Source organism: Ctenopharyngodon idella, chromosome 22, assembly GCF_019924925.1.
Source record: "Ctenopharyngodon idella isolate HZGC_01 chromosome 22, HZGC01, whole genome shotgun sequence".
NCBI classification, from domain to species: Eukaryota; Metazoa; Chordata; class Actinopteri; order Cypriniformes; family Xenocyprididae; genus Ctenopharyngodon; species Ctenopharyngodon idella.
The window spans coordinates 29732253-29759267 of NC_067241.1; the positions used below are offsets into that span (position 1 = coordinate 29732253).

Here is a 27015-nt window from a genome sequence, read left to right on the forward strand (position 1 = left end):
AAATGCAAACATTTCTCAAACAAATATTTACACACCGATCTCTTGCACCCTTGTCCTCCTGTTTGCTCTGCTGCTGCTGTAGTGTGGCCTTGTTATAATAGTGGGTGGTTTTACAGAGCAACTCAGGGACGTCTGTATCTGAAGCCAAAACACTGCACACAATGCACTCATCAAACAGAAAAAGTGTGCATTTGTCTACATTCATGTTATCAGTCTTCTTCACAATGCACAATAGAGAGTATGTGATGAATATTAAAACCTGAAGATAAACATATTATCACAGGGTTATCATGAAATATAGAAGAAAAAAAAAAAATTAAAGTCAAACAGATCCTTGTGTTTGTATTAACATATGATATAATGCTCATCTGGTATAAAAGAAAATGGGTTGGAATATGGATCCATAAATGAATATAGAAATAAGATATCTTTTATTTATTTGTGTATCGCATAACATTTGATCATTAATATGATAAACATAAAATATTTCTCTGGAATAGATACTTCAGTATAATGACTGTTGAACAGTATTGATCACTTTCTATACATGCAAACAATTTAACTTACATGACTGTGCTAGTCTCGCACATCACTCTGTGCTCTCAGATAATAATTTAATAATTTAAATAACAATTTTTCGTGTCCAGTTATTTGGTAATTAACCATGTATTCAGCAGATTAATGTCCATTCAGATTGTCATGAATGTCAAACTGGGTTTATTTTGTAATAATGACCAGCTGACAGTTCATTATCCCTTTATGGCCTAAGTTTCATTGGTTTGTTTGAGTTCTTGATGACACTGGGTGGTCATTACTGGAACTTCCACAAAAGATGCATCAGAATAATCCAAATTTAAAGGAAATAGCTGACAAACTTTTTTTTCTTCGGTTCACACATTTCACTTTTATTAAATCTCGTAGAAAACATTTCAATAATGCGAAATATATTTTTAAAACAAACTATTTCACACTTTTATAAAAATGCGTAGCTTCGTGGTGTTATAATACAGTATTTGAAACAGTAATTAAATCAGGAGATGACTTGGATGCTGAGATGAGAAGGTAGTGAACAGTACTTGCCATTAGAAACCCGTAGCAGCTTAGTAGTGTCATAACATTCGCTTTCCTGTGTTTTGCATGTTTGTTACTTTATTTAACAAATTGTCAAATATGTTTAATAATGCAGTCACACTTTCTTCATATAAGTTAACAAAACTCAGTTAAATCGGTATAAAGGCTTAAAACAAATAATAGGAGACAAAATGCCCTGTTGAGGGAACAAAAATATTGCAAGTTTGTACAGCCTCAGGCCTTGTGGTTTCTCTGTATAGGAAGAATTACTGACCGTCACCCCGCGGTCTTGCAGGGTCCGTTTTGCTCATGCAGTCTTTAAGACCATCCTTCAGTTGGACCAGCTGCTCAGAATGGCTTTCTAGTGTCCCGTTGACCTGTTCCAGGAATCTGTCCGAATGTCTTTCCAGCTCACTGCGGATTCTCTCAAGGTCATCGGCCAACTCACCTAGGCTGCCACACTGTCCTTCAACCTGAGTGATTCGACTTTCCACCCCCATCACTTCCTGTTGCATTCCCAGCGTTGTAGTGCGACAACCCTGTAGTTCCCCAGCCAACCTCCGCCGCAAGCCCTGGAGTTCCGCCTTCAACTGGATCAGCCTCTGCTCCCCGGCCCCAAGCATGGACGCCTGCCGCTCCACCAGATCCGAGATGCCCTGCACCTGAGAGACCAGCCGGCTTTCCCGTTCCTGCCAGGTGGAATTCACCTGGCCAACTTCTCGAGCAAACAGGCTGACCGAATCACGTAGCCCCTTCAAGGTACGATTGACGGAGTTGACATTGATCTTGAGGAGTGTGATTTCCCCTTGAATGGAGCCCTCTGTGTCCTCCTGGGATAGCTGTGTTAGGAGACCCTGTAAGGTGTTGTTGAAATGATCCAGTTTGCTGGAATGCACGTCCAGGCGGTCCATCATCTTCTTTTCTGTTTCCTTACAGTCTTCTACCTCCGTCTGGATGAGGGCCGTCTCTGGGCTAGAGGCAGGGGAGCAAGCAGAGGTGCAGAGGAGCTCAAGGACAGACATCTGCTTCTGCATCCCATTGAGGTCGGCCTCCACCCTCCTCCGGACACTGTCGATCTCCGTCTCCAGTGCCGGCACCACTTGCCCCTCCAGCAGAGCCGGTGCCGTGGCGTTACTCAACTCCTCAACTGCTACGAACAGACGTTGCTCCAATGTCTTCAGCTTATCATCTAACAAAGTCTTGAACCCATCCAGGGAGCTGAACCCAGGCTCCAGCCCATCTTGGTGGCCATGTTCAGAGGCATTAATCCTGCCCTCCATGTACACCAGCCGGTTCTCCAGTAGGGTCTCGATGTGGAGTGTCTGGTCAGTCATGTCCACTTGTAGCTGCCTCTGGGACTCGGTCAGGCCCGTAACTGAGTCCTCCAACTGGAACATCCTCTGGGTCAGGCTGTTTATGTCGCCGCAGCAGCTCTCAGTCACAGTCAGACCCTGGATCTGTGCCTGCAGCTCACCCAGCTCTTTCCTCAAGCCCGTCTCATGGCCATCCAGGGATAGTTGGATCTGTTCCTGACCTGTTAGGTGCTCTTTATGACACTGCTGCTGAACCTAAGGACAGGATACAGGAAAACTTAGATTAGGTGAATCAACTTTGTATCATAGCTGATGTTGCTCTGCCTCAAAAACTTTCATTATTTTCAGTTTAATCCTAAATAAGTTCTAAATAAGTTCTAAATAAGTTAAATAAGTTCTTTATACTCTTTAAACTCTTTATATCTCTTTATATACTCTTTATATCTTTATACTCTTACTTTATACTCTTACTTTTTATACACTTTATACTCTTACAGTTCTAAAAATCGTTCTAAATATATATTAAAAAAAAATAGCAGAGTCCACACTACAACTATAACGATAACAATATAAAGGAACGATATCGTTGGGATCACTTTCAGAATGATTTTTTTTTTTTTGAGCTGTTGAATGATAAAACACTGACAGCCAATCAGTATCCATTCGAATTTAAGGGCTCACACATTTAAAATGGCAGACGACATTGCAGAAAAGTGAATTGCCGAGGGCCAGAAAAATCCACCACTGTTTGACAAGTCAAACCCCCTTTTCAAGGATACTTTAAAGAAAATGGATGTGGAAAACAATCGGTCATACCCTCAAAATAAATGGTGAGAAGTATTAACGGAGATGAGATCATTATGCCAGGCTAGCAAACAGTATGACATAAAATTACCTTAGGTATCAGGGCTAGTTTCGACAACATTGTCTTGCTTTGAAGTTGCAGTGAAAAAGACTAGGTGTTGTTTTTATTCCACTATATTGTTAGATTAGACTGATTACACTAGCTAGATTCACTCGAAACATAGCATGCTGAGGACATCTGCTGGTTAAAGTCGTGTGTAAGTAAGTGAGTGAGTGAGTGAGTGAGTGAGTGACATGTGGCAAGTATGGTGTCCCATACTCGCAATTTTCGCTCTGCATTTCACCCATCCAAGTGCGTACACACAACAGTAAGTATTGAACTCACACACACTCAGAGCAGTGAGCGGCCATTTTTGCTGCAGTGCCCGGGGAAGGATTGAGGGTTATGTGCCTTGCTCAAGGCACCTCAGTTGTGGGTAATGAGAGTGGAAAAGAGCACTGTTTGTGTGAATGGGCATTAAAGGGTTAGTTCACCCAAAAAATGAAAATAATGTCATTTATTACTCACCCTCATGCCGTTCCACACCCGTAAGACCTTCGTTAATCTTTGGAACACAAATTGAAATATTTTTGTTGAAATCCGATGGCTCCGTAAGGCCTACATAGGGAGCAATGACATTTCCTCTCTCAAGATCCATAAAGGTACTAAAAACATATTTAAATCAGTTCATGTGAGTACAGTTCAATATTAATATTATAAAGCGAAGAGAATATTTTTGGTGTGCCAAAAAAACAAAATAACGACTTATTTAGTGATGACCGATTTCAAAACACTGCTTCAGGAAGCTTCGGAGCATAATGAATCAGCGTATCGAATCATGATTCGAATCGTGTGTCAAACCGCCAAACTGCTGAAATCACGTGACTTTGGCGCTCCGAGCCGCTGATTCGACATGCTGATTCATTATGCTCCGAAGCTTCCTGAAGCAGTGTTTTGAAATCGGCCATCACTATATAAGTTATTTTGGGTTTTTTTGGCGCACCAAAAATATTCTCGTCGCTTTATAATATTAATATTGAACCACTGTACTCACATGAACTGATTTAAATATGTTTTTAGTACCTTTATAGATCTTGAGAGAGGAAATATGTCATTGCTCCCTATGTATGCCTCACAGAGCCATCGGATTTCAACAAAAATATCTCAATTTGCGTTCAGAAGATTAACGAAGGTCTTACAGGTGAGGAATGGCATGAGGATGAGTAATAAATGACAAAATTTTTGGGTGAACTAACCATTTAAGATTAATGAATCCTAGTACTTATATATTAATACCCCAGACTCTACAGTGCAAGTATTTCAAAATTACTGCATGAGTCATACTGAGAAAGTGTGAGTTTGCTACTGCAAAAATCAATGATGGCTTGAATATTGATTTGTTTGCTAATCTTCCAAGAGTGTCTAGTTGTGTTAAGTAATTAATATTCATGACCAGTCTTCACCACAGATAATGAATGTGAGGTAGTTAATGTGCAGCTCATATTAAAACAGATCTTGCAGGATTGATATATGCTAATATACTCATGTTTGATCATCCAGTATCTCTAAAGTTAATAATTCTTCAATGCCTGCTTGCACTGTACACTGTGACATATTCATGTATGAAAAATTAGTCTCAAAAATTAAATTAGTCACAATTTCTGGTTCATGCCGACTTGAAATAGAACCAACAAAACAAATGACATTATGCTCAATGGTCTTTGTGAAAAGTTGAGTGAACAACTCACCTGACCGATTCTCTCATCACAGTGAGTCTCCAGACCCGTCAGTCTCCTCTCAAAGCCAGCGAGGACATCCGCCCTCACTCCGGCCAATCTGGAGTCCAGAAGTTCCTCTAGATGTCGCTGATCACCAGGGATGGGTCTCCCTGTGGCAGTGTCTATCAGTCTCTTTAGCTGGCCATCGTGTCCCATCACCATTCCACGGATCTCATCCAGCATGTCACTCTTGACCTTCAGCTCATCTTTAACCTCCATCACTCTTCCCACCAACTCTCCAAAACCAGGGAGGTTCTCATCGCCGTCTAAGCCATTTGGCGTGCCCTCTGGGATCAGCCCGAAGCCCACAGAGGTATCCAACAGCCGGGGGGCACCACCAAGCAATGAGGTCAGCATCTTTTTAGTGTCCTCACGAAGAGAGACGCGCAGACGTTCCTCCATGCCAATCACCATGCCATTCAAGGTGTCCAGATCTTGAGAGAGTTTACGAAGGTTTTCTTCAATGCGGTCCAAACGTTCACCAGAGACTCCTGCCTTTGGACCTTGGAAGAAGTGGGAAAAAGATAACTTTTAAACCTTTGCAAACTACATTTACGAAATTAGAAAAGCAGGGTTTCCGGGGGTTTGTGAAGGAACTTCAAGGGGTTTGTGAGTTGATGAAAAGCTAATAACGAATTATATCCAATGTAAAATTAACACAAATAAATGGTGCTCCATGATAATCGTGATATAGTTTAGTGTGATTATCAAATCAAAGTTATTAATTAATTAAATGACACCAGTGTAATTGTAATGTGGACTGAAACACTATCACAACTAAAAAGAATTCAGTCAAGCTAAAAAGTCAAAATAAACATTTACCAAACGAGGGGGAAAAAAGATTAAACGTTTTATCTATTTACTTGCGTGTCATGTGACCATTAACCGATATCAGAGAACTGTGAACATACAGAAGTGTTGTCAAATTATTGAAATATTAACTTCAAAGCATAGAGGGTACTTCAAGTACATATTTTACGACTTAGGGATTCAGCTGACAAAAAGTTTGGGAACCCCTTGCATAGATGTTTGGCTTTAAAACAATAATGTACCATTGTAAACATTATTACTTTGTAATGATCTATTTATTACAATTATACTTTACCCAACTGTTAATATTAATGGCAGTGTTCGTGTCACATTAATAATCAAACTGCTAATGGTGAGATATGTAATTTGCATTTACCATAACTTGTTTTTGGAGTTTCTGATGGTATGAATCCACTAGGGATGGGTTTGTTGTCAGGGTGACCTCCAGGAAAGGGGATCCTGGGATGACCCCTGGGGTAACCCTTCACCCTGGGCCGAGGGAAAGAGCCCTTGAAGGGTGGCATCATGGCATCTGGGTCAGAGGTCGGCCCATCAAAGCAGTTCTCTCCAGAGTAACCAGGGCAACAACGCCACTCCAGTTCAGTGATGGTTTTATAACCGATTTTGTACTGTGGTTTAAAGAGTGTCCGATACCTGCGGGGAAAAACACGCTGAATGTCACAAACATAATGAACTTCACACTTCACCATCCATTTGCCCTGTGTACATCAGATAGAATTAAATCTAAGGATATTAGATACTAGGAGATATTCACTGACATTCAGGTAAGACCGTAATGATGCAGCCTATACTCTGAAAAATAATAATAATACTTATTTCTAATTTGTTACAGCCGAATGTATTACTTTTTTTCTCAAATTATATTTATGGTTTGGTTCAAACATTTATTCAAACAAATATTAAATAAATAAAAAAATAAATAAAACTTTAAAAGACCTTAATGTTAATTGTGATGTCTTTTTTTAAAATAGGCATCATATCTTCTGTTATAACAAAAGCAAGAAAGAACGTGTGACAGAAATATAATTTCTGCAGTCAGTAAAGCTAGTATGTGTTCTATACATCAACACTATTCAAAAATACTATTTTTTCTCTTAACTTTTTCTGTTGTTTCTGTCATTTGCTTTTAGACAAACTGAACAAAACAGATTTCAGCTGAAAAACATGATTTTCAATTAGACCAATGTAGAAACAATGTAGAAGCACTTTTCATTTTTTTTCAGTGTACTCCATCAGTTTATCTCACGTTTACATACAGAAGCCACATCATATCATATGCTTCTTTTGCTCTCTGAATGTGGAACTGAACAGCTTTACTGGACTTTGAACAGTATTCTAAGTGGCCACTAGAGGGCAACTCAAGGACACAATAAAAAGTGCTTGACTTCTTCAAACACCACCAAACATATAACATTCAAATAAACATATTTGAGACCATCTTTCTCTTGCTAGTTTGAAAAATAAAAACCTATTTGGAACTATATTTTGTTGTAACACTAAAATCCCTCTACATTCTATTCCATTCAAGATTCTTAGTGCATGACTTACATGAGCACAGGACATTTCTGTCCCCATATGCACTTGGTAGTGTACTCTGGTTTGACATATGTGGCCACTCCATCTTGCATTACACAGGTGACGTTCTTCTGGACAACGTAAGCACAGAAGTTCCTTTTGTGAGGAAAGAGACATGCAAAATAAATAAGTAATCAGGGCTTTTTATTATTGGGTTGAGTTTCATGATAGAAATGATCATTTATTTGTAAAATTTTTTACAATCACTTTTTCACTGGGCAAAGTAACATCAGCTAAAAAAACTCCAATAAAGTTAAACATCCACTAGAGAATCTTTCAGGATTGTAAACAGAAAATGCAGCAGAATGATTCATTAAAGCATGAAATAATATACAGTTCCACAGTCCATGCTGAAACTTGCATCAGTGTTAAACTGAAAACACACCCATTCACATTCGTTCAAACTTTTTCATCGGAAGTGCAGCTAACTGCCTAGTGTCCACAGCAACAAGAAACAACATAGAGATACTGGCTATGTAATAACAGCAATGGAACAGATTATGCAGCCACAGTATGCTGCATGTCCTCATGAATCATTTTTTAAATACAATTTTATGTAAAATGTCCTAATTTTTAGCAGTTTGATTAAATAATGATTAAAGAAAGATACAAAAAGATATTGCTAATGGCTCGTTTATCACACAGGAAATGGAAGTTCAAGTTGTTGTTGTTGATTTGTATTGTGGGACACAGTATTCCATTCAGTGTGTTTCTCAGTTTTGGGGATAACCCATTACTAAGTAATGAGAGTTACATAATCAGATTACTTTTTCAAGTAACTAAAGTAATGCATGACTTTTAAATTTACAACAAGACATCTGAGTTACTTTTTCAAATAAGCAATGCAAGTTACTTTGTTGTCCCATTTTTTGACTGACACTTCTCCCTGTTCCATGAAATCAGGAGTGCGTGCAAAGACGTGTGTGCAGTGTAAACAAACGTGATGGTTATTGTAGATCTAGACCAAATGTGAGCATGCATTTACTCATATCACTTGCACAAAAACAGATTCAGTATTCCTCAAAATGAAAAAAAAAAAAAAAAAATGAAATGAAATGAAATGAAAACTCAGAATATTATGCAAACCTGCAATAATTAAATATGTTCAATTTAATCTCACTTTATTAAGCAATGTCTTTGCTGCTGACCTTCAATGATCCAATTCAACTATACGAATAAGCAAAAATTAGTTCAAATATCACATTTGTGTTTCTTTTCTTTTCTTTTCTTTTCTTTATTGCTGAAGAGTGTTGAATCTTCTCCAGCGAACCTTCTCCTGCGATCCAGAATGGCAGCCCAGCTGAAAGGTTTGTTTGAGCTGTGCCCTCTACTGTACAGGCGTGAATTTGCATTTCCTTCAGCCTGAGGCTTATTCATTTCACTTTTGGTGTGAAAGGGCCTTTACATTTGCCAAAAAATAGAACTATGTTGTTGTTGTTGTTATTAAAAAAAAAAAAAAAAGCAAGCCCAGCCCAGGTATAAGTAACCAAAAAGTAACATTACTTTCCATAAAAAGTAACTAAGGAAATTAGTTACTTTTTAGGGAGTAACACAATATTGTAATGCATTACTTTTTAAAGTAACTTTCCCCAACACTGATGCTTCTCAATACATAAACATATACCAAGTCAAAAATTTGTCAATATTTGGCCATTCTGAGATTTATATTGTATATCGTTAAATTTCGTCAAATATGTATTCCATAATATGTATATTATATTCCATATGTTTGATTTTATAGTGCCCGGCATTTACCTTGTTCTCAGCTTGCTAAAACATAGTATGAATAGTATAGAAATATGCTATTCTGTCAAACCCAAAGTCATGTTTACTAGCTCTATTAGGAACCACATTATACAGTGATTACACAGTTCAACAGCTGTTGAAATCTGATTTATGGCTGTCTAATGCTATCACAGCTATGAAACAAACAGTTTTGTTGAAGTGATACATACAAGACACACAAAGAAACCCACATTTGGCCATAAATTTGCAAAATACGGTCCACATGTACATGTGTCTTAACACAGAGTGCTCATAGAAAGAAGAGCAGTCATGCATTGCTGTACTAGAGTTGGCATTTTCCAGTGAGCCTGGAGCAAAACTCTAAGTCCTGCTGTTCAACAGCAGTTCTGCTTGAGAGATCTGGACTGTTATAGAGCTTCAGTCATTCACAGTGTGTAAGAGAGTTCAGGTGTAGAGAAATTCCTGACATTAATGAATCTAATTACAAGTGTGGCCAGTGAACTAACTAACGGGAGAAGTCTAGTGTGTCTTCATATTTCTGTCTTAAAGCAGCTTGGAGATTCTTAAAAAGAGAGAGAGAGAGAGAGAGAGAGAGAGAGAGAGAGAGAGAGAGAGAGAGAGAGAGTGTATGTGTGTGTGTGCATTTTTGTGATTTATAAGGACACAAATTTGTATAATGAAATGGGTATTACACTGGTATTACGACGTAAACATGAAATATGAGGACATTTCATGAGTTCTAATATTTAAAACAGCTTTAAAAACATACTAAACAATGTTTTATTAAAAATGTAAAAATGCAATGTTTTCTGTGATGGGTAGGTTTAGGAATAGGGGTAGTGTACAGTATAAAAACCATTACACCTATGGAATGTCCTCACTTGGATAGCAAAGCAAACCTGTGTGTGTGTGTGCGTGTGTGTGTGTGGCCCTGGTAAACCCAATGTTATGGGAACAAAATGTCCAAATGGCAATATCCAAAATCCTTGTCCTTGTGGAGACATTTTTTGTCCCCCATGAGGAAAACAGTAAATCATACTAAGTTTTTTTTTTTTTTTTTTTTTTTGAACATGTAAAAATGCAGAAAGTTTTCTGTGATGGGTGTCACGAATGTGGCTCCCTCGGCCCTTCCTCCGGACCACCGGAGGGAGCCATCACCGGAATACTGATCAGTTCTCATTCGGACTACGTTTCCCATGGGCCCTCATTCCTGGGACTGATTGCACACACACCTGCACCGCATCACACTCACACTATTTAAGACACACACACACACTCACCCTTTGCGAAGTCTTGATTTGCCTTGGTGATCATTTCTGAGCGTTTTTCTGTGGACTGTTTACCTGTTATCGATTGGACTGTTTATTCCCTGCGACCCTTTGCTGCCGACCCTGATCTTTGCCTGTTTCCTGGACTGTGAATGTTTTGCTGCCTGCCCTGATCCTTGCCTGTACCCTGATTCTGTTTGTCTGCCGCCTGCCTCGACCATTGCCTGTTACTGTTTTTGCCTCTGCCTTTGCCCTGTCTACTCTGTAAGTACTTTTAATAAACTAGCTGCAAATGGATCCACATTCTGTCGACCCATCATTACAGAAGACTTCGCCACACAGTGATCCAGCAGCCCTCATGCAGATTTCATCTGAATTAACTGCCCAGGCCAACCAGCTGGCGGTGCATCAACATCAACTCAACCGCTTAACTTCCCTTACTGAAGAGCTGGTGAAGACGCTTCAAGACCTCCGATTCAGTCCTGCCGAAACCGCCACGCCGCCGCCCGCTGCTCCCGCCAATCCAGGCTTCGCGGCCTCTCCTGCAGTCAATCCTCGCCTAGCGCTCCCAGAAAAGTTCGACGGCACTCCAGCCAGATGTAAGGGGTTCCTTCTCCAATGTTCCCTGTTCATCAACCAGCAACCGTCCCTGTACCCCACCGAATCCAGTCGGATATCGTTTGTGTGTTCCTTGCTCACCGGCAAAGCACTGGATTGGGCCACCGCGGTGTGGAGGGATGACAACCCCGTGTTTTCCACTTTTCAAGATTTCTTGCGAAACTTTAAAGAAGTCTTTGAACATCCCGAAGGAGGCAGAAGCGCTGGCGATCAGTTACTTTCTCTCAGCCAAGGTAAACAAACAGCAGCCGAGTACGCGCTGATATTTCGTACTCTGGCCGCTCAAACGAACTGGGTTGAGGACACTCTAAAGCTGTTGTTCCGAAGGGGCCTAACACTGGAACTGCAGGCCGAACTCGCATGCCGGGATGAGGGAAGTTCGCTCAACGCTTTCATTGAACTTGCCATTCACATTGACAACCTGCTACGAACCCGACACCCCGTCCGGCAATCCTCCTCAGCCAGTCCCGCTCTGGAACCCATGCAACTTGGCTATACCCCACTACCTCCCGAAGAGAGAGAAAGGAGACGACAACGACACCTGTGTCTCTACTGCGGCCAGGCTGGCCATGTCAAGATCAATTGCCCCGTACGACCTCAGTCTTCCAATTCCAAAGCGGTGAGTTCTCCTCATCACTCTAACTACTCTTCCAACTGCTTCAAAATCCCAATTCAAATTACCGTTCATGGCAAAAATCTATCCACTCACGCCCTACTGGATTCTGGAGCCGCTGGGAATTTCATGTCAGATTCATTCATCAAAGATCATAACATCCCTCTAACAGACTGTAATTCCCTGTTAACAGTGGAGGCGCTAGATGGGAAGCCCATCGGTGGAGGCAGAGTAGTCCATATCACCGCCGAGCTCACTTTGCAAGTAGGAGCTCTTCACCATGAACAAATCCGCTTCTATGTTATTCACTCACCCAACAACTCCGTGATCCTTGGTCTACCGTGGCCCAGAACCCATAACCCTCACGTTTCCTGGAAAGATGGCCAGATTGTGCAATGGGATGCTAACTGCCATAAAGGTTGCTTGAAACAAATCACCCCTCTGCCAGTTCAAACTGCTTCACTCCACGATTCTGACACCGGAAAACTTAACATACCCGAAGTATACGCTGATCTGGCTGTGGCATTCAGTAAAAACAAATCCACTGAGCTACCTCCTCATCGTCCCGGTGACTGTGCCATCGACCTGCTGCCTGGTACCACGCCTCCCAAGGGCAGGATCTTCCCCCTGTCACAACCCGAGTCGGCAGCAATGAAAACCTACATTGAGGAGGAACTAGCCAAAGGGTTTATCCGCCCGTCCACATCACCAGCAGCATCAGGGTTCTTCTTCGTGAAGAAAAAAGACGGCGGGTTAAGGCCCTGTATTGATTACCGTGGATTAAATGACATCACCGTCAAGTTCCGGTACCCCTTGCCTTTGGTTCCTCCAGCCCTTGAACAACTCAGACAAGCCGCATACTTCACCAAGCTGGACCTCCGTTGTGCATACAACTTAATCCGCATCAGAGAGGGGGACGAATGGAAGACAGCCTTTTCCACAGCCACTGGTCACTACGAGACCCTCGTCATGCCGTTCGGGCTGTCCAACAGTCCCTCTGTTTTCCAGTCCTTCATTAACGACGTCTTCCGTGACATGCTCAATCGCTGGGTCATAGTCTACATAGATGACATCCTCATCTATTCCAACTCTTTGGAGGAACATGTTCAGCACGTACGGGCAGTACTTCAAAGACTGATACAACACAGACTATATGCAAAAGCTGAGAAATGCGAATTTCACCAAACCTCCACAACCTTTCTGGGTTACGTTATCAGCCGTGAGGGCGTGGCCATGGATGACAGTAAGGTGAGGGCGGTACTGGATTGGCCACAACCTCGCACACTGAAGGAATTACAACGGTTCTTGGGGTTTGCCAACTTCTACAGGCGATTCATACGGAACTTCAGCGGCGTTGCAGCCCCGTTAACGTCCATGACCAAGCGGCAGTCCTCACGTCTCACCTGGTCCTCTGAAGCAGTACAGGCTTTCCAGGAGCTAAAGGAGCGTTTCACTTCAGCACCCATTCTCCGTCACCCAGACCCTGAGCTCCCTTTCATTGTAGAAGTGGACGCCTCCAGCACGGGCATAGGGGCCGTCCTTTCTCAGCGCCAAGGTAACCCAGAGAAGATGTACCCGTGTGCCTTTTATTCTAGAAAAATGTCGGCGGCTGAACGTAATTACGATGTGGGCAATCGGGAATTACTGGCTATGAAGGCAGCACTGGAGGAGTGGCGTCACTGGCTGGAGGGAGCAAAACATCCGTTCACCATTCTCACAGACCATAAAAACCTGGAATACCTGCGTTCCGCCAAGCGTCTAAATCCACGGCAAGCTAGATGGGCCTTGTTCTTCACACGCTTCCAGTTCTCGGTAACTTATAGACCAGGCTCTAAGAACACCAAGGCAGACGCGCTGTCACGGCAGCATGAGGAGGTGGAACGGACAGAGAACACAGAGAATATAATCCCTGACACTTTACTGCTTGCTCCAGTTCAATGGGACATTATCACAGAGATCACACATGCTAACGAACAGACCGCTCCTCCTCCAACATGCCCACCTGATCGCACCTACGTCCCAGCACAGCTCCGAAATAGGCTACTTCATCATGTGCACGACTTCCCAAGCTCAGGTCACCCAGGTGTCACAGCCACCTTCCACCTGCTACAAAACCGGTTCTGGTGGGACTCTATGCTAACCGACACCTCCCGCTTCATCTCTAACTGCTCACTCTGTCAGACCACCAAAGCATCACATCAAGCGCCAGCCGGTTTGTTGCAACCGCTACCCATTCCCCAACGTCCCTGGTCTCATATCGCCATTGACTTCGTCACTGATCTCCCAGAATCCCAGGGCCACACCACCATTCTCACCGTCATCGACCGTTTCTCAAAAGCCTGCAGACTCATACCACTGGCCAAGCTCCCCACAGCATTCGAAACGGCCGAGCTTCTCTGCAATTATGTGTTTCGATTCTATGGACTACCCGAGGACATTGTGTCAGACAGAGGCCCACAGTTCACATCTCGAGTCTGGTCCTCCTTTTTCAAAAACCTCAATATCAATGTCAGCCTCACTTCAGGGTACCATCCAGAATCCAATGGCCAGACAGAGCGCATGAACCAGGAATTAACACGTTTTCTACGCACCTACTGCCAACGCAACCAGACGGACTGGAGTCGTTATCTGCTCTGGGCAGAGTATGCCCAAAACTCCCTACAAAAACCTGCCACTGGTGTCACGCCCTTTCAATGCGTCTTGGGCTTCCAGCCTCCATTATTTCCTTGGTCTGGGGAACCATCCAATCTACCATCTGTCACTGAATGGATGCAAAGAAGCGAGGAAACCTGGGACCAAGCTCATCAGCACTTACAACGCGCCGTAAGAAGGCAGGAGATGCAGGCCAATCGTCACCGACGTCCCAATCCCCAGTACGCCGTGGGACAATGGGTTTGGCTGTCCACTAGAGACCTCCGGCTAAGGCTTCCATGCAGAAAACTCAGTCCCAGGTTTGTAGGGCCCTTTCAAATTATCAAACAAATAACTCCAGTATCATTTCGTTTAGATTTGCCTGTTAATTACCGTGTCTCTCCCACTTTTCATGTTTCGCTGTTGAAACCCGCCGGGGGTCCGAGAGGGGAGCCAGAGGGAGCCGAGGTCCGCGCCCCCCCACCCTTGATGATTGAAGGCGAGGAAGCCTATCAAGTACGAGAGCTGCTCGATTCCAGGCGCCGGGGTAGGAGACTACAATACTTGGTCGACTGGGAGGGGTACGGCCCGGAGGAGCGATCCTGGGTCAATGCGGATGATATCCTGGACCCCTCACTCACAGAGGAATTTCATCGGACGCACCCGGAGAGACCGGCCCCTCGACCACGTGGTAGACCCCGGCGTCTGCTTCCTCGCGTCTGGAGCCGCTCACAGGGGGGGGGCTCTGTCACGAATGTGGCTCCCTCGGCCCTTCCTCCGGACCACCGGAGGGAGCCATCACCGGAATACTGATCAGTTCTCATTCGGACTACGTTTCCCATGGGCCCTCATTCCTGGGACTGATTGCACACACACCTGCACCGCATCACACTCACACTATTTAAGACACACACACACACTCACCCTTTGCGAAGTCTTGATTTGCCTTGGTGATCATTTCTGAGCGTTTTTCTGTGGACTGTTTACCTGTTATCGATTGGACTGTTTATTCCCTGCGACCCTTTGCTGCCGACCCTGATCTTTGCCTGTTTCCTGGACTGTGAATGTTTTGCTGCCTGCCCTGATCCTTGCCTGTACCCTGATTCTGTTTGTCTGCCGCCTGCCTCGACCATTGCCTGTTACTGTTTTTGCCTCTGCCTTTGCCTGTCTACTCTGTAAGTACTTTTAATAAACTAGCTGCAAATGGATCCACATTCTGTCGACCCATCATTACAATGGGTAGGTTTAAGGGTAAGGTTAGTGTAAGGGGATAGAATATTCAGTTTGTATAGTATAAAAATCATTATGTCTATGTAAAGCCCCCATAAAACATGGAAACCCAACATTGCATAGCACAACTGTGGATTTAACTGAAAACAACATTTTTATAGTTAATATGACCTGAATTGTTCATGTTAATAACTTTATCATTTATGTAACAGCCACTAAGCGCACCCAAAGCCTTTTACAAAATACACTTGTGCTAAACCCTTTATACTGTAACATTTACACCATTTTCATCACATAATTAGTCTGTGGAATTTAATGTAATTTCGCCTTTTTAAGATGCAGCATTTTGACTAAGCTAGCCAGACATGGAAATTTGTAGAAATAAAGTAGTCTTTATTCCAAGAAATTACTCACTATGCAATAAAAGCGTGTCTAAAGTTGTGTTGTATGATTAATAGTGAAAGACCATTTCTCACTTACAGTAACAGCTGAAATGACCCTGTGACTTGTCTCTTTAATTTAGGCAGCATTAAATAGATCTGTGCAAACACTGCAAATGAAGGGAATGCAAATAACTACATGCAGAAGGCTCAAGATTTTCTGACTGTGAGTAACAAAAAACAGACTTCAGTATTCAGCATTTGTTTGTCAGGTGAGCGCACACTTGGAAGAAAAAGGACAACCTCTGTAGTCAAGCAAAATGAGTCCAGGTGTTCAAATGTTCCACATGTATACACATAACCCAATTCAACCATATCTGCATGAGTTGATTCCATCAATATGAGACATGACACAGATACAGTATGCGTGTTAGACATGTTGTTTCAAGTTGCAAGCATTCTGTCAACAATTGCAAAAAAAAAAAAAAAAACTGTTTAACAACAAAAAGGTCCTTTACTAATATTTCATGCATTGTATCTTGTGATGCTGCTCGAATTACAGTACTGTGACTTCTTGTGAAAGGACAAATTAACACATTGTCAGACATGTAAAGTGATCTAAGAGCCTCCTGTGATGTGTTAAACAGGGCCTATGGTCTGTGTGTTGCATATGAAAGACGAATATTAGCTCTGCAGGCTGATCTCCCAAACCACAAAGACCACACAGCATGTGGAAAACATGTGTTCATCTGTCAGAGGAATGGTGAAAGAGGCTATTGGAGAGATCTTTCAGCTGGTGTGTCTTCTGTGCTGTGCTGGATTCATCTCATGGGATAAAAAGCAGCAATGAATTGATAACAATGTGAGGGGGCCTATTACATACACCTGAGGTACACCATATGAAGAAAGAGGTGCAAAACTTGTCTCAGCCTCAAGCAGACGACATTTACTGACCATCTGATGCAAACAGCAAAGAAAGCAGGACAGCACATCAGATTGGGCAAATACAATACAATTTCCGGGAGTCTAAAAGTTAAAAGTTTTTATCAGAATAATCATTGGTTTTTATGAGGTTTGTAGTTTTAGATCATTTAAAGATATTCAGAGTTTTATCTGAGCCACTTAGTAGCTAGTAAATTGAATATTCATAAGCAAAACTATCAAGTTATCACTACTTACTACTTTTGGAAGTCTATAAACGTTTATGCAGTTTTTTTTAGTATTTTCTGATTAATTATTCACGGAATCATTCACAGAACTAACTAAATAAATAAACAAGACAAATGGTGCTTGGTAACTGCACATGTCAGTCACTTTGTCTCTTCCTGTCTAAGTGGGAAGTTCTTAGGCCAGACTTTATGGACCAGACTTTATGCAGCTGGCTACATGTGACAAGTGCAAAAAAAAAAAAAAAAACAGAGCCACATAAATTGTTTTAGACCATCATCTAGCTCAAGATTTAGCTGTGGATTTTCATAATCTAAATATAAATGGCCAGCATTGTTTAAAATGACCCCTAGTCACCCTTGAGTAATACACAGGCATGTCAAAAGCTTTTAATGGCACTTAAAGCTTACAGTTGTGAGATGGAGTTGTGTCAGAATTTTCCTCTTGTTCTCCATATAAATATCTCCCTCCATTTTTTCATTGTTCTCTCTATCTCATCCACTCTCTTACTCACACTAATGGAAGCAATCTTTCATTGGTCGTTGGGTTCAGTCATTGGTCATGCCTTAAAGAGTCACTCTGAAAGGGATGGGGCTATTGACAGTATAAATATGGAGATACGGTGCATGGAAGCTTTTTAGGATCCATTAACTAAAGAAAGAGGAGCTGCTACACGCTACTGAACAATGGGATACATTTAGTATGGAGATACTGTATCCATCCTCCAGAATAGCTTGAGTTCAGAGAAGTAATAAAAATAGACCTTCACTCCAATTAATTTGGCCTGCTCTCATGCACAGCATTCAAAGATACATGCAGAAATAGATGTCAAACTGATATGAGTTATTTTCAGCTTAATCAATATGGACTGCATCTGTGGCAAAGTGTCAATTACCATGCATAAATGAACAGAAAGTATATTCAAATATGTTCATTTATTTATGATGCAAAATGGAAGCCCAGCAAGAAAAAATTCCAGAGCTTTTAAAAGTAGGCATACCTTTGTCTATGGCACGTAGAAGAATTCTTCCCTAAAGCTGTTTAAAACTGTAAATTTGAAATTTGTTGAAATTGTCATTTTTAAATAGGGCTGCTTTCCTGGATGGTGAAACTTCTGGTTATCTGCCATGCTGGTAGATGCTGTCAACACCATTCTGCTGCCAATAAGGATCTTCACATATTGAAAATATTTATTTATATCATAGTAGATGTTTTAACTAAATATTTTAGAGTATTTAAAATGAATTTTAGGATATATTTCAGCTTGTAGCGTTTGAAGTTATAATTTGATGTAGTTGTATGTCTCGGTACCAGCATATTTTCTCATTACATAGAGTATTTAAAAGTACACACTCTTTCATCACCAGCAAAGCACTTATATGAATAGAAAATTGCATTTTCAGCTGGTCATGACATGATGTGAAATACTGGATATAACTTACAGTGCATGAAGAGTTGATAAGTGAATCGCACCAGCCTCATGCTAAGAAAACTTATATAAGTTGGTAAAACTTCAAATACATTGCAAAAGTTGTATCTTCAATACACATATATATATATATATATATATATATATATATATATATATATATTTGCATGTTAAGCTTCCATTATAATTATATTACTATAACATGTTTCTCATTCATTTAAACAGTTTGTATATGTGTACACATTCACAATGAATTAAAAATATTGTTCATGTTAACAGATGTGCCATGTGCCACAGATGTTGTCCATAGATATTAGATAGAAAATTGCAGAATCACACCAACAGTCTGTTCACTGCATACAACAATGACAAGAACTGATTGGCTGGGAGCTACACCATTTACAGAAATTATAGAGTGCTGATGAGCTCAGTGAGGGTATATGGGTATATGGTGAGGGTTTCAATATTGTGAAAACAGAAATGTATAATTCAGATAAATTACGATAAATTAATTCATTATTTGATTATTAATTAATTAATTATTAAAACTTGTGTTACATATGATTTTTAGAGTGTCACATTGATAACAGCAATATGCTAACACTGTATGACACTGGGTTGCTGCCTATGTAGCATTCAAGATCTGGTTATCTGCCAAAACTCTGTTAGTTTAGGTACATATTTTAGGTCTTATATGAATGATTAATATTTTTGATTAATTAGTTGTCCAAATTTACAATAGCTTCTTTCTCTCTCAGCTTGTGGTGAGCCACTGATGAAAAACAGTGATGTTTAATGATTACATACAAATTAAAAAAAAAAAAAAAAAAAAAAAAAACGAAATAGCTTTAATTGTATAACAACATGATGTAGCTGCTGTTTGCAGAAACTAAACTTTCAGTTGCACTGAATGATATTAAGAGATATGAAATGTGAAACATATGAGAAACACTTAGAACTAATATTTCATCATTACACTAGCAAAGGCATAATGACTTTGTGTAAGTCTTGGATGCTTTATTCTCATATGTTCTTACTTAAATGATGAGCTATTGTGATGTGCTCATCAGGTTTTGTCATACAGACAAACAACTACACGTGACATTTTCATGGACTTGTTTGTTTAAGGATGATCATTCACGTTTTTTATTGCATGTGTAATATACAGTAATTAGGGATGATAAACATCAGTTTATAACAAAAATACACAATGTTGAAAAAAATACAATATGTAAACACAATGCTCTATTGCATATATACTGTATATACACAGTATAGATCTGGCTATGTGAGACTATAGTTTGAATTATTTTCTTTTCTTTGCAGGACACTGACATTGCAGTACAGAATGGCTCTTTCTGCATGTTTCATCTGTAAGAACTGAAGAGAGGCTCTCGGGAGCGCATGTTACCATTGTCACAGTCACCATCTCTGCCTCTGTTCCTTCACTACATTTCCCAGCATCCTCCTTGGCTCCCACCTGCAAGTCCTTCTCAAGCACCTGCACCTGCCAGCTATCATCCTAATCACCTGCACTATATCTTCACTCTTCTTATCTCTCCTTGCGGTTGAGTCTCGTTGATACCTATTGTGTGGAACTTGTTGGACCTTTTATCTCCAGTGTTATCTCCAGCGTCATCTCAAGCGTCATCTCCAGTGTCGTCTACAGCATTGTCTCCAGTGATTCCTCATGTGATCTTCCCCAGCGTCCTTCTCCTGCATTCCACTCCACGGTGTTCTCTACTACCTTGTGCTCTCCTTGTGCCTGTTTGTTTGCCCTCTGCTGCACAAATAAACATCTGTCACCCAATCCTCTGTCCCGGGTCCCAGTTCCGTTACAGAAGACTGGACCTTAACAGACTGCAGCATGGTGGGCATTCTCCTTACCCCAGTTGACCCTGCCGATCTGCTTCTCTCCATTTCCCTAGGATCACCGTCTGATAGAGGATTACATCAAAGAGTTCCTCAAACTCGCCACCCAGGTACCCTGGAACGGTGCTACCCTTAAGACCATCTTCAAGCAATTACCATCTGCTGCCACCACGTGTTCCCTTAAGAGGTACATCGATTACATTCTGTGGTTGTGTGGATCGTCCTACACTGTCGAGGAAGCAGTTTCGGATTTCCCTTCTGTCCCTTCCTGTCACAACCACAATTCCAGAGTCTTGTCCCAAAATGGCCGCCATTCCAGAGCCTCATCACAAGATGGCCGCCATTCCAGAGCCTCGTCACAAGATGGTCGCCATTCCAGAGCCTCGTCACAAGATGGTCGCCATGCCTGAGCCCTCGGCAAAGATGGCCGCCACGCCTGAGCCCTCAGCCAATATGGCCTGTGCCCCTGGGATTACTAGTGGAGTATGAGGGGATGTCTTAGAACCCAGTAATGGCTCCATCCCCTGAGTCTGCTCCAGAGTTCGCTCCTGCCCACGAGCCTGCTCCAAAGTCCACTCCGGCCCATGAGCCCGTTCCAGCCCAGAAACCCATAGCTCCTCCCAAGAAAATGTTTGGGGGGGGGCATATGCCCATGGCCATAGTGGCAGAGCCTGGGGCCACGGAGGCCGCACCATCTTGGACCCTTGAAGTGCCAGATCCGCCCTGGCCCCCTGAATGGCCAGATCCACCCTGGCCCCCTGAATGGCCAGCTCCGCCCTGGTCCCTTGAACTACCGGCTTCGCCCTGGTCTCCTGAGCTGCCGGCTCCGTCCTGGTCTCCTAAATTGCCGGCTCCGCCCTGGAGTCTATATAACCTGCCTGCACTTCCCTGCTCACCCTCCATTCCAGAATCCAGGCCGACTTGCAACCATAATTGGCTAACGATGCTTTTGAGAAATGCACCCCAGTGTAGCAGTCACGAGCTGATGTCAAAAGACCACTTGAGAACTGCTCATACACAAATTTATGGACAGGCCATGCAAAAGAGAAGACGAGATACAAACTGGAGTGGGTACAGGGCATGGCACAGGGCTCTGTGGTTACCCGACAGACCAAGATTAAGGTCTGAAACATACTCTTCACTCCATGCTCAATTTAACACAAAGAGTCAGAATGCAATGGATAATGCAGCTCAGGTGCACATTGCATTCTCAAGGTGCTGTAGTAGGCATTGTACATCTTCTACGATAAATTTTCTTAGTCAGGTCAAATATTCCCTAGCAATAGCAAGCTAGCTTTGAAAGCATAAGATCCCACTCTCCCTTCAGAAATGCATAAATCCGTGTCTGATGGTTACGACATGGCGTAAACGCAGCATAAGCTCGTTGTTTTGGTTCAGGAGGAATTGTAAAAGGCAGCTACTGTTTGTTTGCGGCTCTCTGTGACTGTCTGTCTACAACTCTGCATTGCCTCATGAAACGCTCTGATGATGTGTGATGATTCGGCAGTACACTTTACCATATCTCAAAGACAATATAAGTAATTATGAACTTACATATAAATATGTACTCAAGTCCTACTAAAGTGGGTCGAAACGCACTCTTAAGTTCAACTATATTCAACAAATTGCATTTAAAATAACTACAATACAAATACAATAATACATCTTCATTTAATTGTAAAAAATATGCAATTAAGTTTACATTCATTTACATTCAGTATATTCTTTTAAAGAATATTATTTCCATAATAAGTACTTTTAAAAGTATGCTAAATTGTACTTCTTTTTTACAAGGGTTGTCAAAGCAGAGAACATTTCCCTATCTTTGTCCAATACTGGATGGAATATCTTCACTGGGCTCATTGCAATGCATTCTGGGATTGCCTTTTTTTGTGAAGAATACATGATATGCTGCCTTAGAATGTGGACAAAAGAAGCTATCTTAGAAGACAGTATAATTGTGAACAACTTTCGAATCGGGAGCATGCTAAGGAGGCCTTAAGATGCTACCTACATAGGCAGCTCACGAGAAACAGTGTTAGGCGGGAGATTTACAGGTTGTTGTGATTTACCCAGGTGACCAAGATGAACATGGTCAGATACACAAATGGTTTGTGTGGTAGCAGAAAGTGCTCAGAACATGGGTCGAGGACAGATGAGGCAGATACAACATCACTGCCAACATTTGCGATCTGCATTTGATACCACTGGCATTTCAGAATTCCTAGATGCCAACAGGTCTTTGATGGGAATTTTCTCAACATGCCAACTGCTTATCTTTCAGTCAGATTCAAATTGCTCCAGAGCAACTTCTGGAACAAAATATCAGTATTGATTTTAGGACATTTATACTGACTTCAGACTAGCGCTTAATTTGAGCTGGATCCTGTTCCTATTCAAAATATCAGATTTCGGATTTTGCGTTCTGGTTTTTATTTTTAAACGATCCAGGTGATTAACAAGTGCATTACATAGTAACAGTGTGTGTGAAACAGAGCACACATTTCAGAGGTTATGTTTTCCTACTGGCCCTCAACATATATTTTAACCAATCTGCTTTCTTAAGTTCAAAATCATTCTCACTGGTTGGTGCTAACCGCTTATTGTTTTGCAAGCAGTGAGCAGGGGAAAGTTTGGAGCGTGTATATACCTGACAAATTATTATATTATTATTATATAAATATCAAAAAGACAATCAAGCATATTTTCATTTTTCAATGTAGCTCTATACGTTACAGAATAATACAATTTTGTACATTTTAGTGCATTGTAATTACATTTAAAGGACTTTTAATTAACATTTGTAGTTACACTTTTAACTTTACCCCGTAACAACCCTCACCCCAAAGCCTAATCTGACAATTACTCCTAAACCTAACCAAACCTCAAACTCATTAGCTATAAATGTGGGAATTTTCCAGAACATGTACAGGAGTTAGTAAAACCATCGTCATGTAGGTATTTATTATTAGTGCATAGTAGTTAAGGCCACCTAATATAAAATATGACCACTTTTTTTTTTTTTTTAAATTGATATGGTCATAAAAAGAAGAGTGTTCATTTGAAGCATTGTGATGATTGTTATGATTTTAGAAAAGTATCCGATTTTAATCACCTTTTTTAGTTCACTAAAAGTCCTGAGGTGGGAAAATGAATTACTGTAACTTCAAACATTATATGTTGTCTCTCATGGAATTTGAGCTCCTGAAACTACATGTGTAATTAAAAGAATCAGAAAACGTTGTTAAAATAATTGCAGATGAAGCATGTGAAACTGCAGGACGCTGCTGTCACTGCTTGACATTTCATTTCTTGTGCACACACACACCCATATGGACTAATGCTTGATAAATTGGGCTTCTGTGCTGTACACACATATACAGTATACACACACATACACACACACACACACACACACACACACAGAGACATCTAGCTTTGCTGTTTACTTACTTATGGTGACCCAATGGTTTTCCAGGGTTGTATTGCGGGACGCTCCCAGACTTGTGTAGATTGTATCTGTATGGACTTCCATAGAGAGTTCCTTTGGCATCCACTGAAGTCAGTAGCAACGTGACTAACAGAAGACCCCCACATGTGAATATCCCCCTCATCTTTAAGCAGCAAAGCAAAGGTTGACAAAAACACTTAAAGTGGAGGAAGACAGAGAAAGTATATAGAAAGCAAAAGCTGGTGAGGATAAGGAGACGGGGGGAAAAAAGCAAAGTCAGCTGGGCTGCAGAGTCCGGAGGTTGTGAAGTGTTGCTTGTTTTCCTTGCTGAGTCCCACAAGGTTTCTCTGGAGCACTGACTTCAGTTGTTGGCGGGCAAGAAGTGCTGCAATCGAAACATCTGCTGTTCTGGCACCATCCTGCCCACTTTACCACTCACACGAGAGAGAGACAGGCAGACAGAGGAGAAAGTGAAGAGGAAAGACAGAGCGACAGGGCAGCAGTAGCAGAATACTAAAGCAGGAGTCGCTGTGAGCGCTCAGATCCCTCTGTCAACAGTCGGCCGCGTGAGCTCGACCCTGCAGCTGCAGCTCTGAGGGGGCCGCAGTCAGGACGGCTGCATTTGCATATCCCTCCCCAAACTCCTGCCTGAAATGAGACCCAGCAGGGGTGAACCCGCTCACTTTATGTTTCTCTCAAAACAGAAACCCATCGAACTCCTCAAAAACAAGAGCACATTTTGAAAAGTTAACCAATCTCCGCACTCGTTTATTTCAGTGCAGCTTTAATCTGTGGCTCAAGCGTAAAAGCACGCTGGGATTAGGAATATTTTCTTTGGGTTCCTCTGTGCCAAATCTACACCCCCCTTCATTGACCTCAGCCCATAACCTTCTCACATGCCTGCAGCTATAAATCTCCAAACATTTCTTTTGCTCTGTGATTTTCCTTCATTTCTGCAGAAAAGAAATGCAAGCAGGCTCCATCTCTGCATCTCTTTCTGAGAGTAAAAGCCAAACTTTTGTGAAAATGTTTTCATGCAACTTTATGCTTTTCTTTTTTTAATTATGATTCTCCATGTCACTGCATCTAATATGCATATTAACTTAAAGGGTTAGATAACCCAAAAATAAAATTTATCCCATAATTTACTTACCCTCAAGCCATCCTAGGTTTATATGACTTTCTTCTTTCAGCCAAACACAATCAGAGTCATATTAAAAAATATGGGCTCTTCCATACTTTATAATGGGAGTAAATAGTACCCGAGATTTTGAAGCACAAAAAAGCTCATCCATCCATCATAAAAGTAATTCATATGGCTCTAAGGGTTAATAAAGGCCTTCTGAAGTGAAGCAATGCATTTTTGTAAGAAAAATATCCATATTTCTATAATATAATTGGTTAATAATTTTTTGGCCACACATGGCCTTGGTTACGTGATTTCATATGACATTACTTTTTTGATGGAAGTTGATTATGAATAATAATTTTGATTTTTGTAAACAATTTCTGCGTAAACATGCAGTGAATGCATGCTGTTACATGATTGATGTTATGGTGGGATGATTATATAACGTGCAAAAAGCAGAATCTCACGGAAGGTGATCTGGATGAATAAAAGGAGCGATGACAGAGCAAGACGAGAGAGGACCAGGTCTGGACTTTATGTTGTGTTTTGTTTTTTGGCTTGGTTGAGCAGAACAACGTCACAATGATGATTGACAGGCAGGGTGTCCAGTGATCGTACACCAAGGAGCGGAATAAAGAAACAATGGGGACAAGAAAAACAGAGGAGCAAAAAAAAAAAAAAAAACACTTGTGGAACGTAACAATGCAGTTATAAATTTATAAATTATATATCGTAAGACCAGGGACAGTTACTTAGGCCACGTATGTACCAAAGCGTTTTTAGCCAAAAAGCTAGACGCTCTGCTGAAAACGCCTAGTTGTGAGTGCTTGTGACAAAGACTATAGAATAAAGTCCCTTTAAGACAAGTCATTTCACTCGGCGGCCATCTTTGAAATGCCTCTCGGGCATCCTGGGCATCATGCAGCTCCTATCTCTTTGAATGGGGAAACATCAAATTCTTCAAAGCTGTTTGCCAAGCTTTTGATTAAATTTCATATTTGAAATTACCAATGAAATCTGACAAAAACTGTCTCATAAATTTTTTTTCCAAACGCTCAAATCATGACAAAAAAAAAAAAACAGTATTTAGGCTGGATCAAGCTAATGTGCATGCGCAGACCTAAATGCGCGTCTCTTGTGCCTCATTTCGGAGGCGCGCGTCTGACTGTTTCTAAAGAAACCGGTGCTTCTAACGGCCGCTGCAGTGACGCGATGACATTACAGGTCGGCGATTGGCTCTTATTTTGAAGGCGAGACTTATTCCGCCATATTGAGCGTTACACTTTCTCCCATTCAAAACAATACGAGTGCCATGTCTTGTGTTATTCTATAGTCTTTGCTATAGAATAACACAAGACGTGTCACTCGTATTGTTTTGCAGATAATTTGTTTCAAACTAAAATTGTCAACACAATGTACTTGATATGTATGTTCGGAGACCAGCGATATTCATTTCTCATCCATTTTGTTCCGTTCTCCACTTGTTGTTGTCATTGTACAGCAAGAATGTTGTGACAGTTGGTTGGTGTTGTATTTGTCTCGCCTTCCCTCCACTCTGATTGGATGACTGGCTAAAAGTTGACAGTGACGAGCGCGGCGTTTTACTCATAGCTGAACATTCTTCAACTCGAGGCGATCGTTAAAAAAATGCTGAGCTCTCAGTGCTTGAGCGTGAAAAAGACGCTCAGCACCTCGTAACGCTCCTGGCGTTTAAAAAACGCGGTGCTCCCATTGAAAACAATTGGAAAAGTATGCTAGCCGCTGGAAAAAAAACGCTTTGGTGGACACACTGCCTTAGAATGGAAATAAGAGATTATTTGATTTTGTGTTGTTTTAAAACACCAGAAAGACAAAACTAAACAGCCAGAACTGGTTTGGTAAGTATCAGAAATATATAATTTTATAAACTGATTCATGAGGACAGGATTTGGACCTGATCTCCACCGATCAATCAATGACCAAATGACTGGAGATGCAGTTTTAGGTTATTGTGGGGCATGACAAGACGGTATGTTACCGGATCAGGAGTATTTCCTCATCCACTAACAGCTGCTCAATGTTTACTAAAA

At 41.4% G+C, this 27015-nt stretch overlaps 4 protein-coding genes across 11 annotated transcripts in view; 1 reads left to right on the forward strand and 3 right to left on the reverse strand.

The window, feature by feature from the left end:
• LOC127505175 (uncharacterized) overlaps positions 1–27015 on the reverse strand; it is a 456255-nt gene that overhangs the window by 268522 nt on the left and 160718 nt on the right. The window lies entirely within an intron of this gene.
• Positions 1–27015, reverse strand: part of slc9a8 (solute carrier family 9 member 8) — a 198944-nt gene that overhangs the window by 80858 nt on the left and 91071 nt on the right. The gene's annotated exons all lie outside the window — the stretch shown is intronic.
• Positions 1–27015, forward strand: part of b4galt5 (UDP-Gal:betaGlcNAc beta 1,4- galactosyltransferase, polypeptide 5) — a 198397-nt gene that overhangs the window by 40998 nt on the left and 130384 nt on the right. The gene's annotated exons all lie outside the window — the stretch shown is intronic.
• On the reverse strand, positions 638–24558 carry LOC127505163 (EMILIN-3-like). The gene is made up of 5 exons (XM_051880519.1): positions 23820–24558; positions 7386–7508; positions 6193–6470; positions 4977–5509; positions 638–2639 (listed from the first exon to the last, which is right to left on the reverse strand). Exons 1-5 carry the CDS (start codon positions 23978–23980, stop codon positions 1338–1340), a joined length of 2397 nt encoding a protein of 798 aa, XP_051736479.1. The 5' UTR covers positions 23981–24558; the 3' UTR covers positions 638–1337.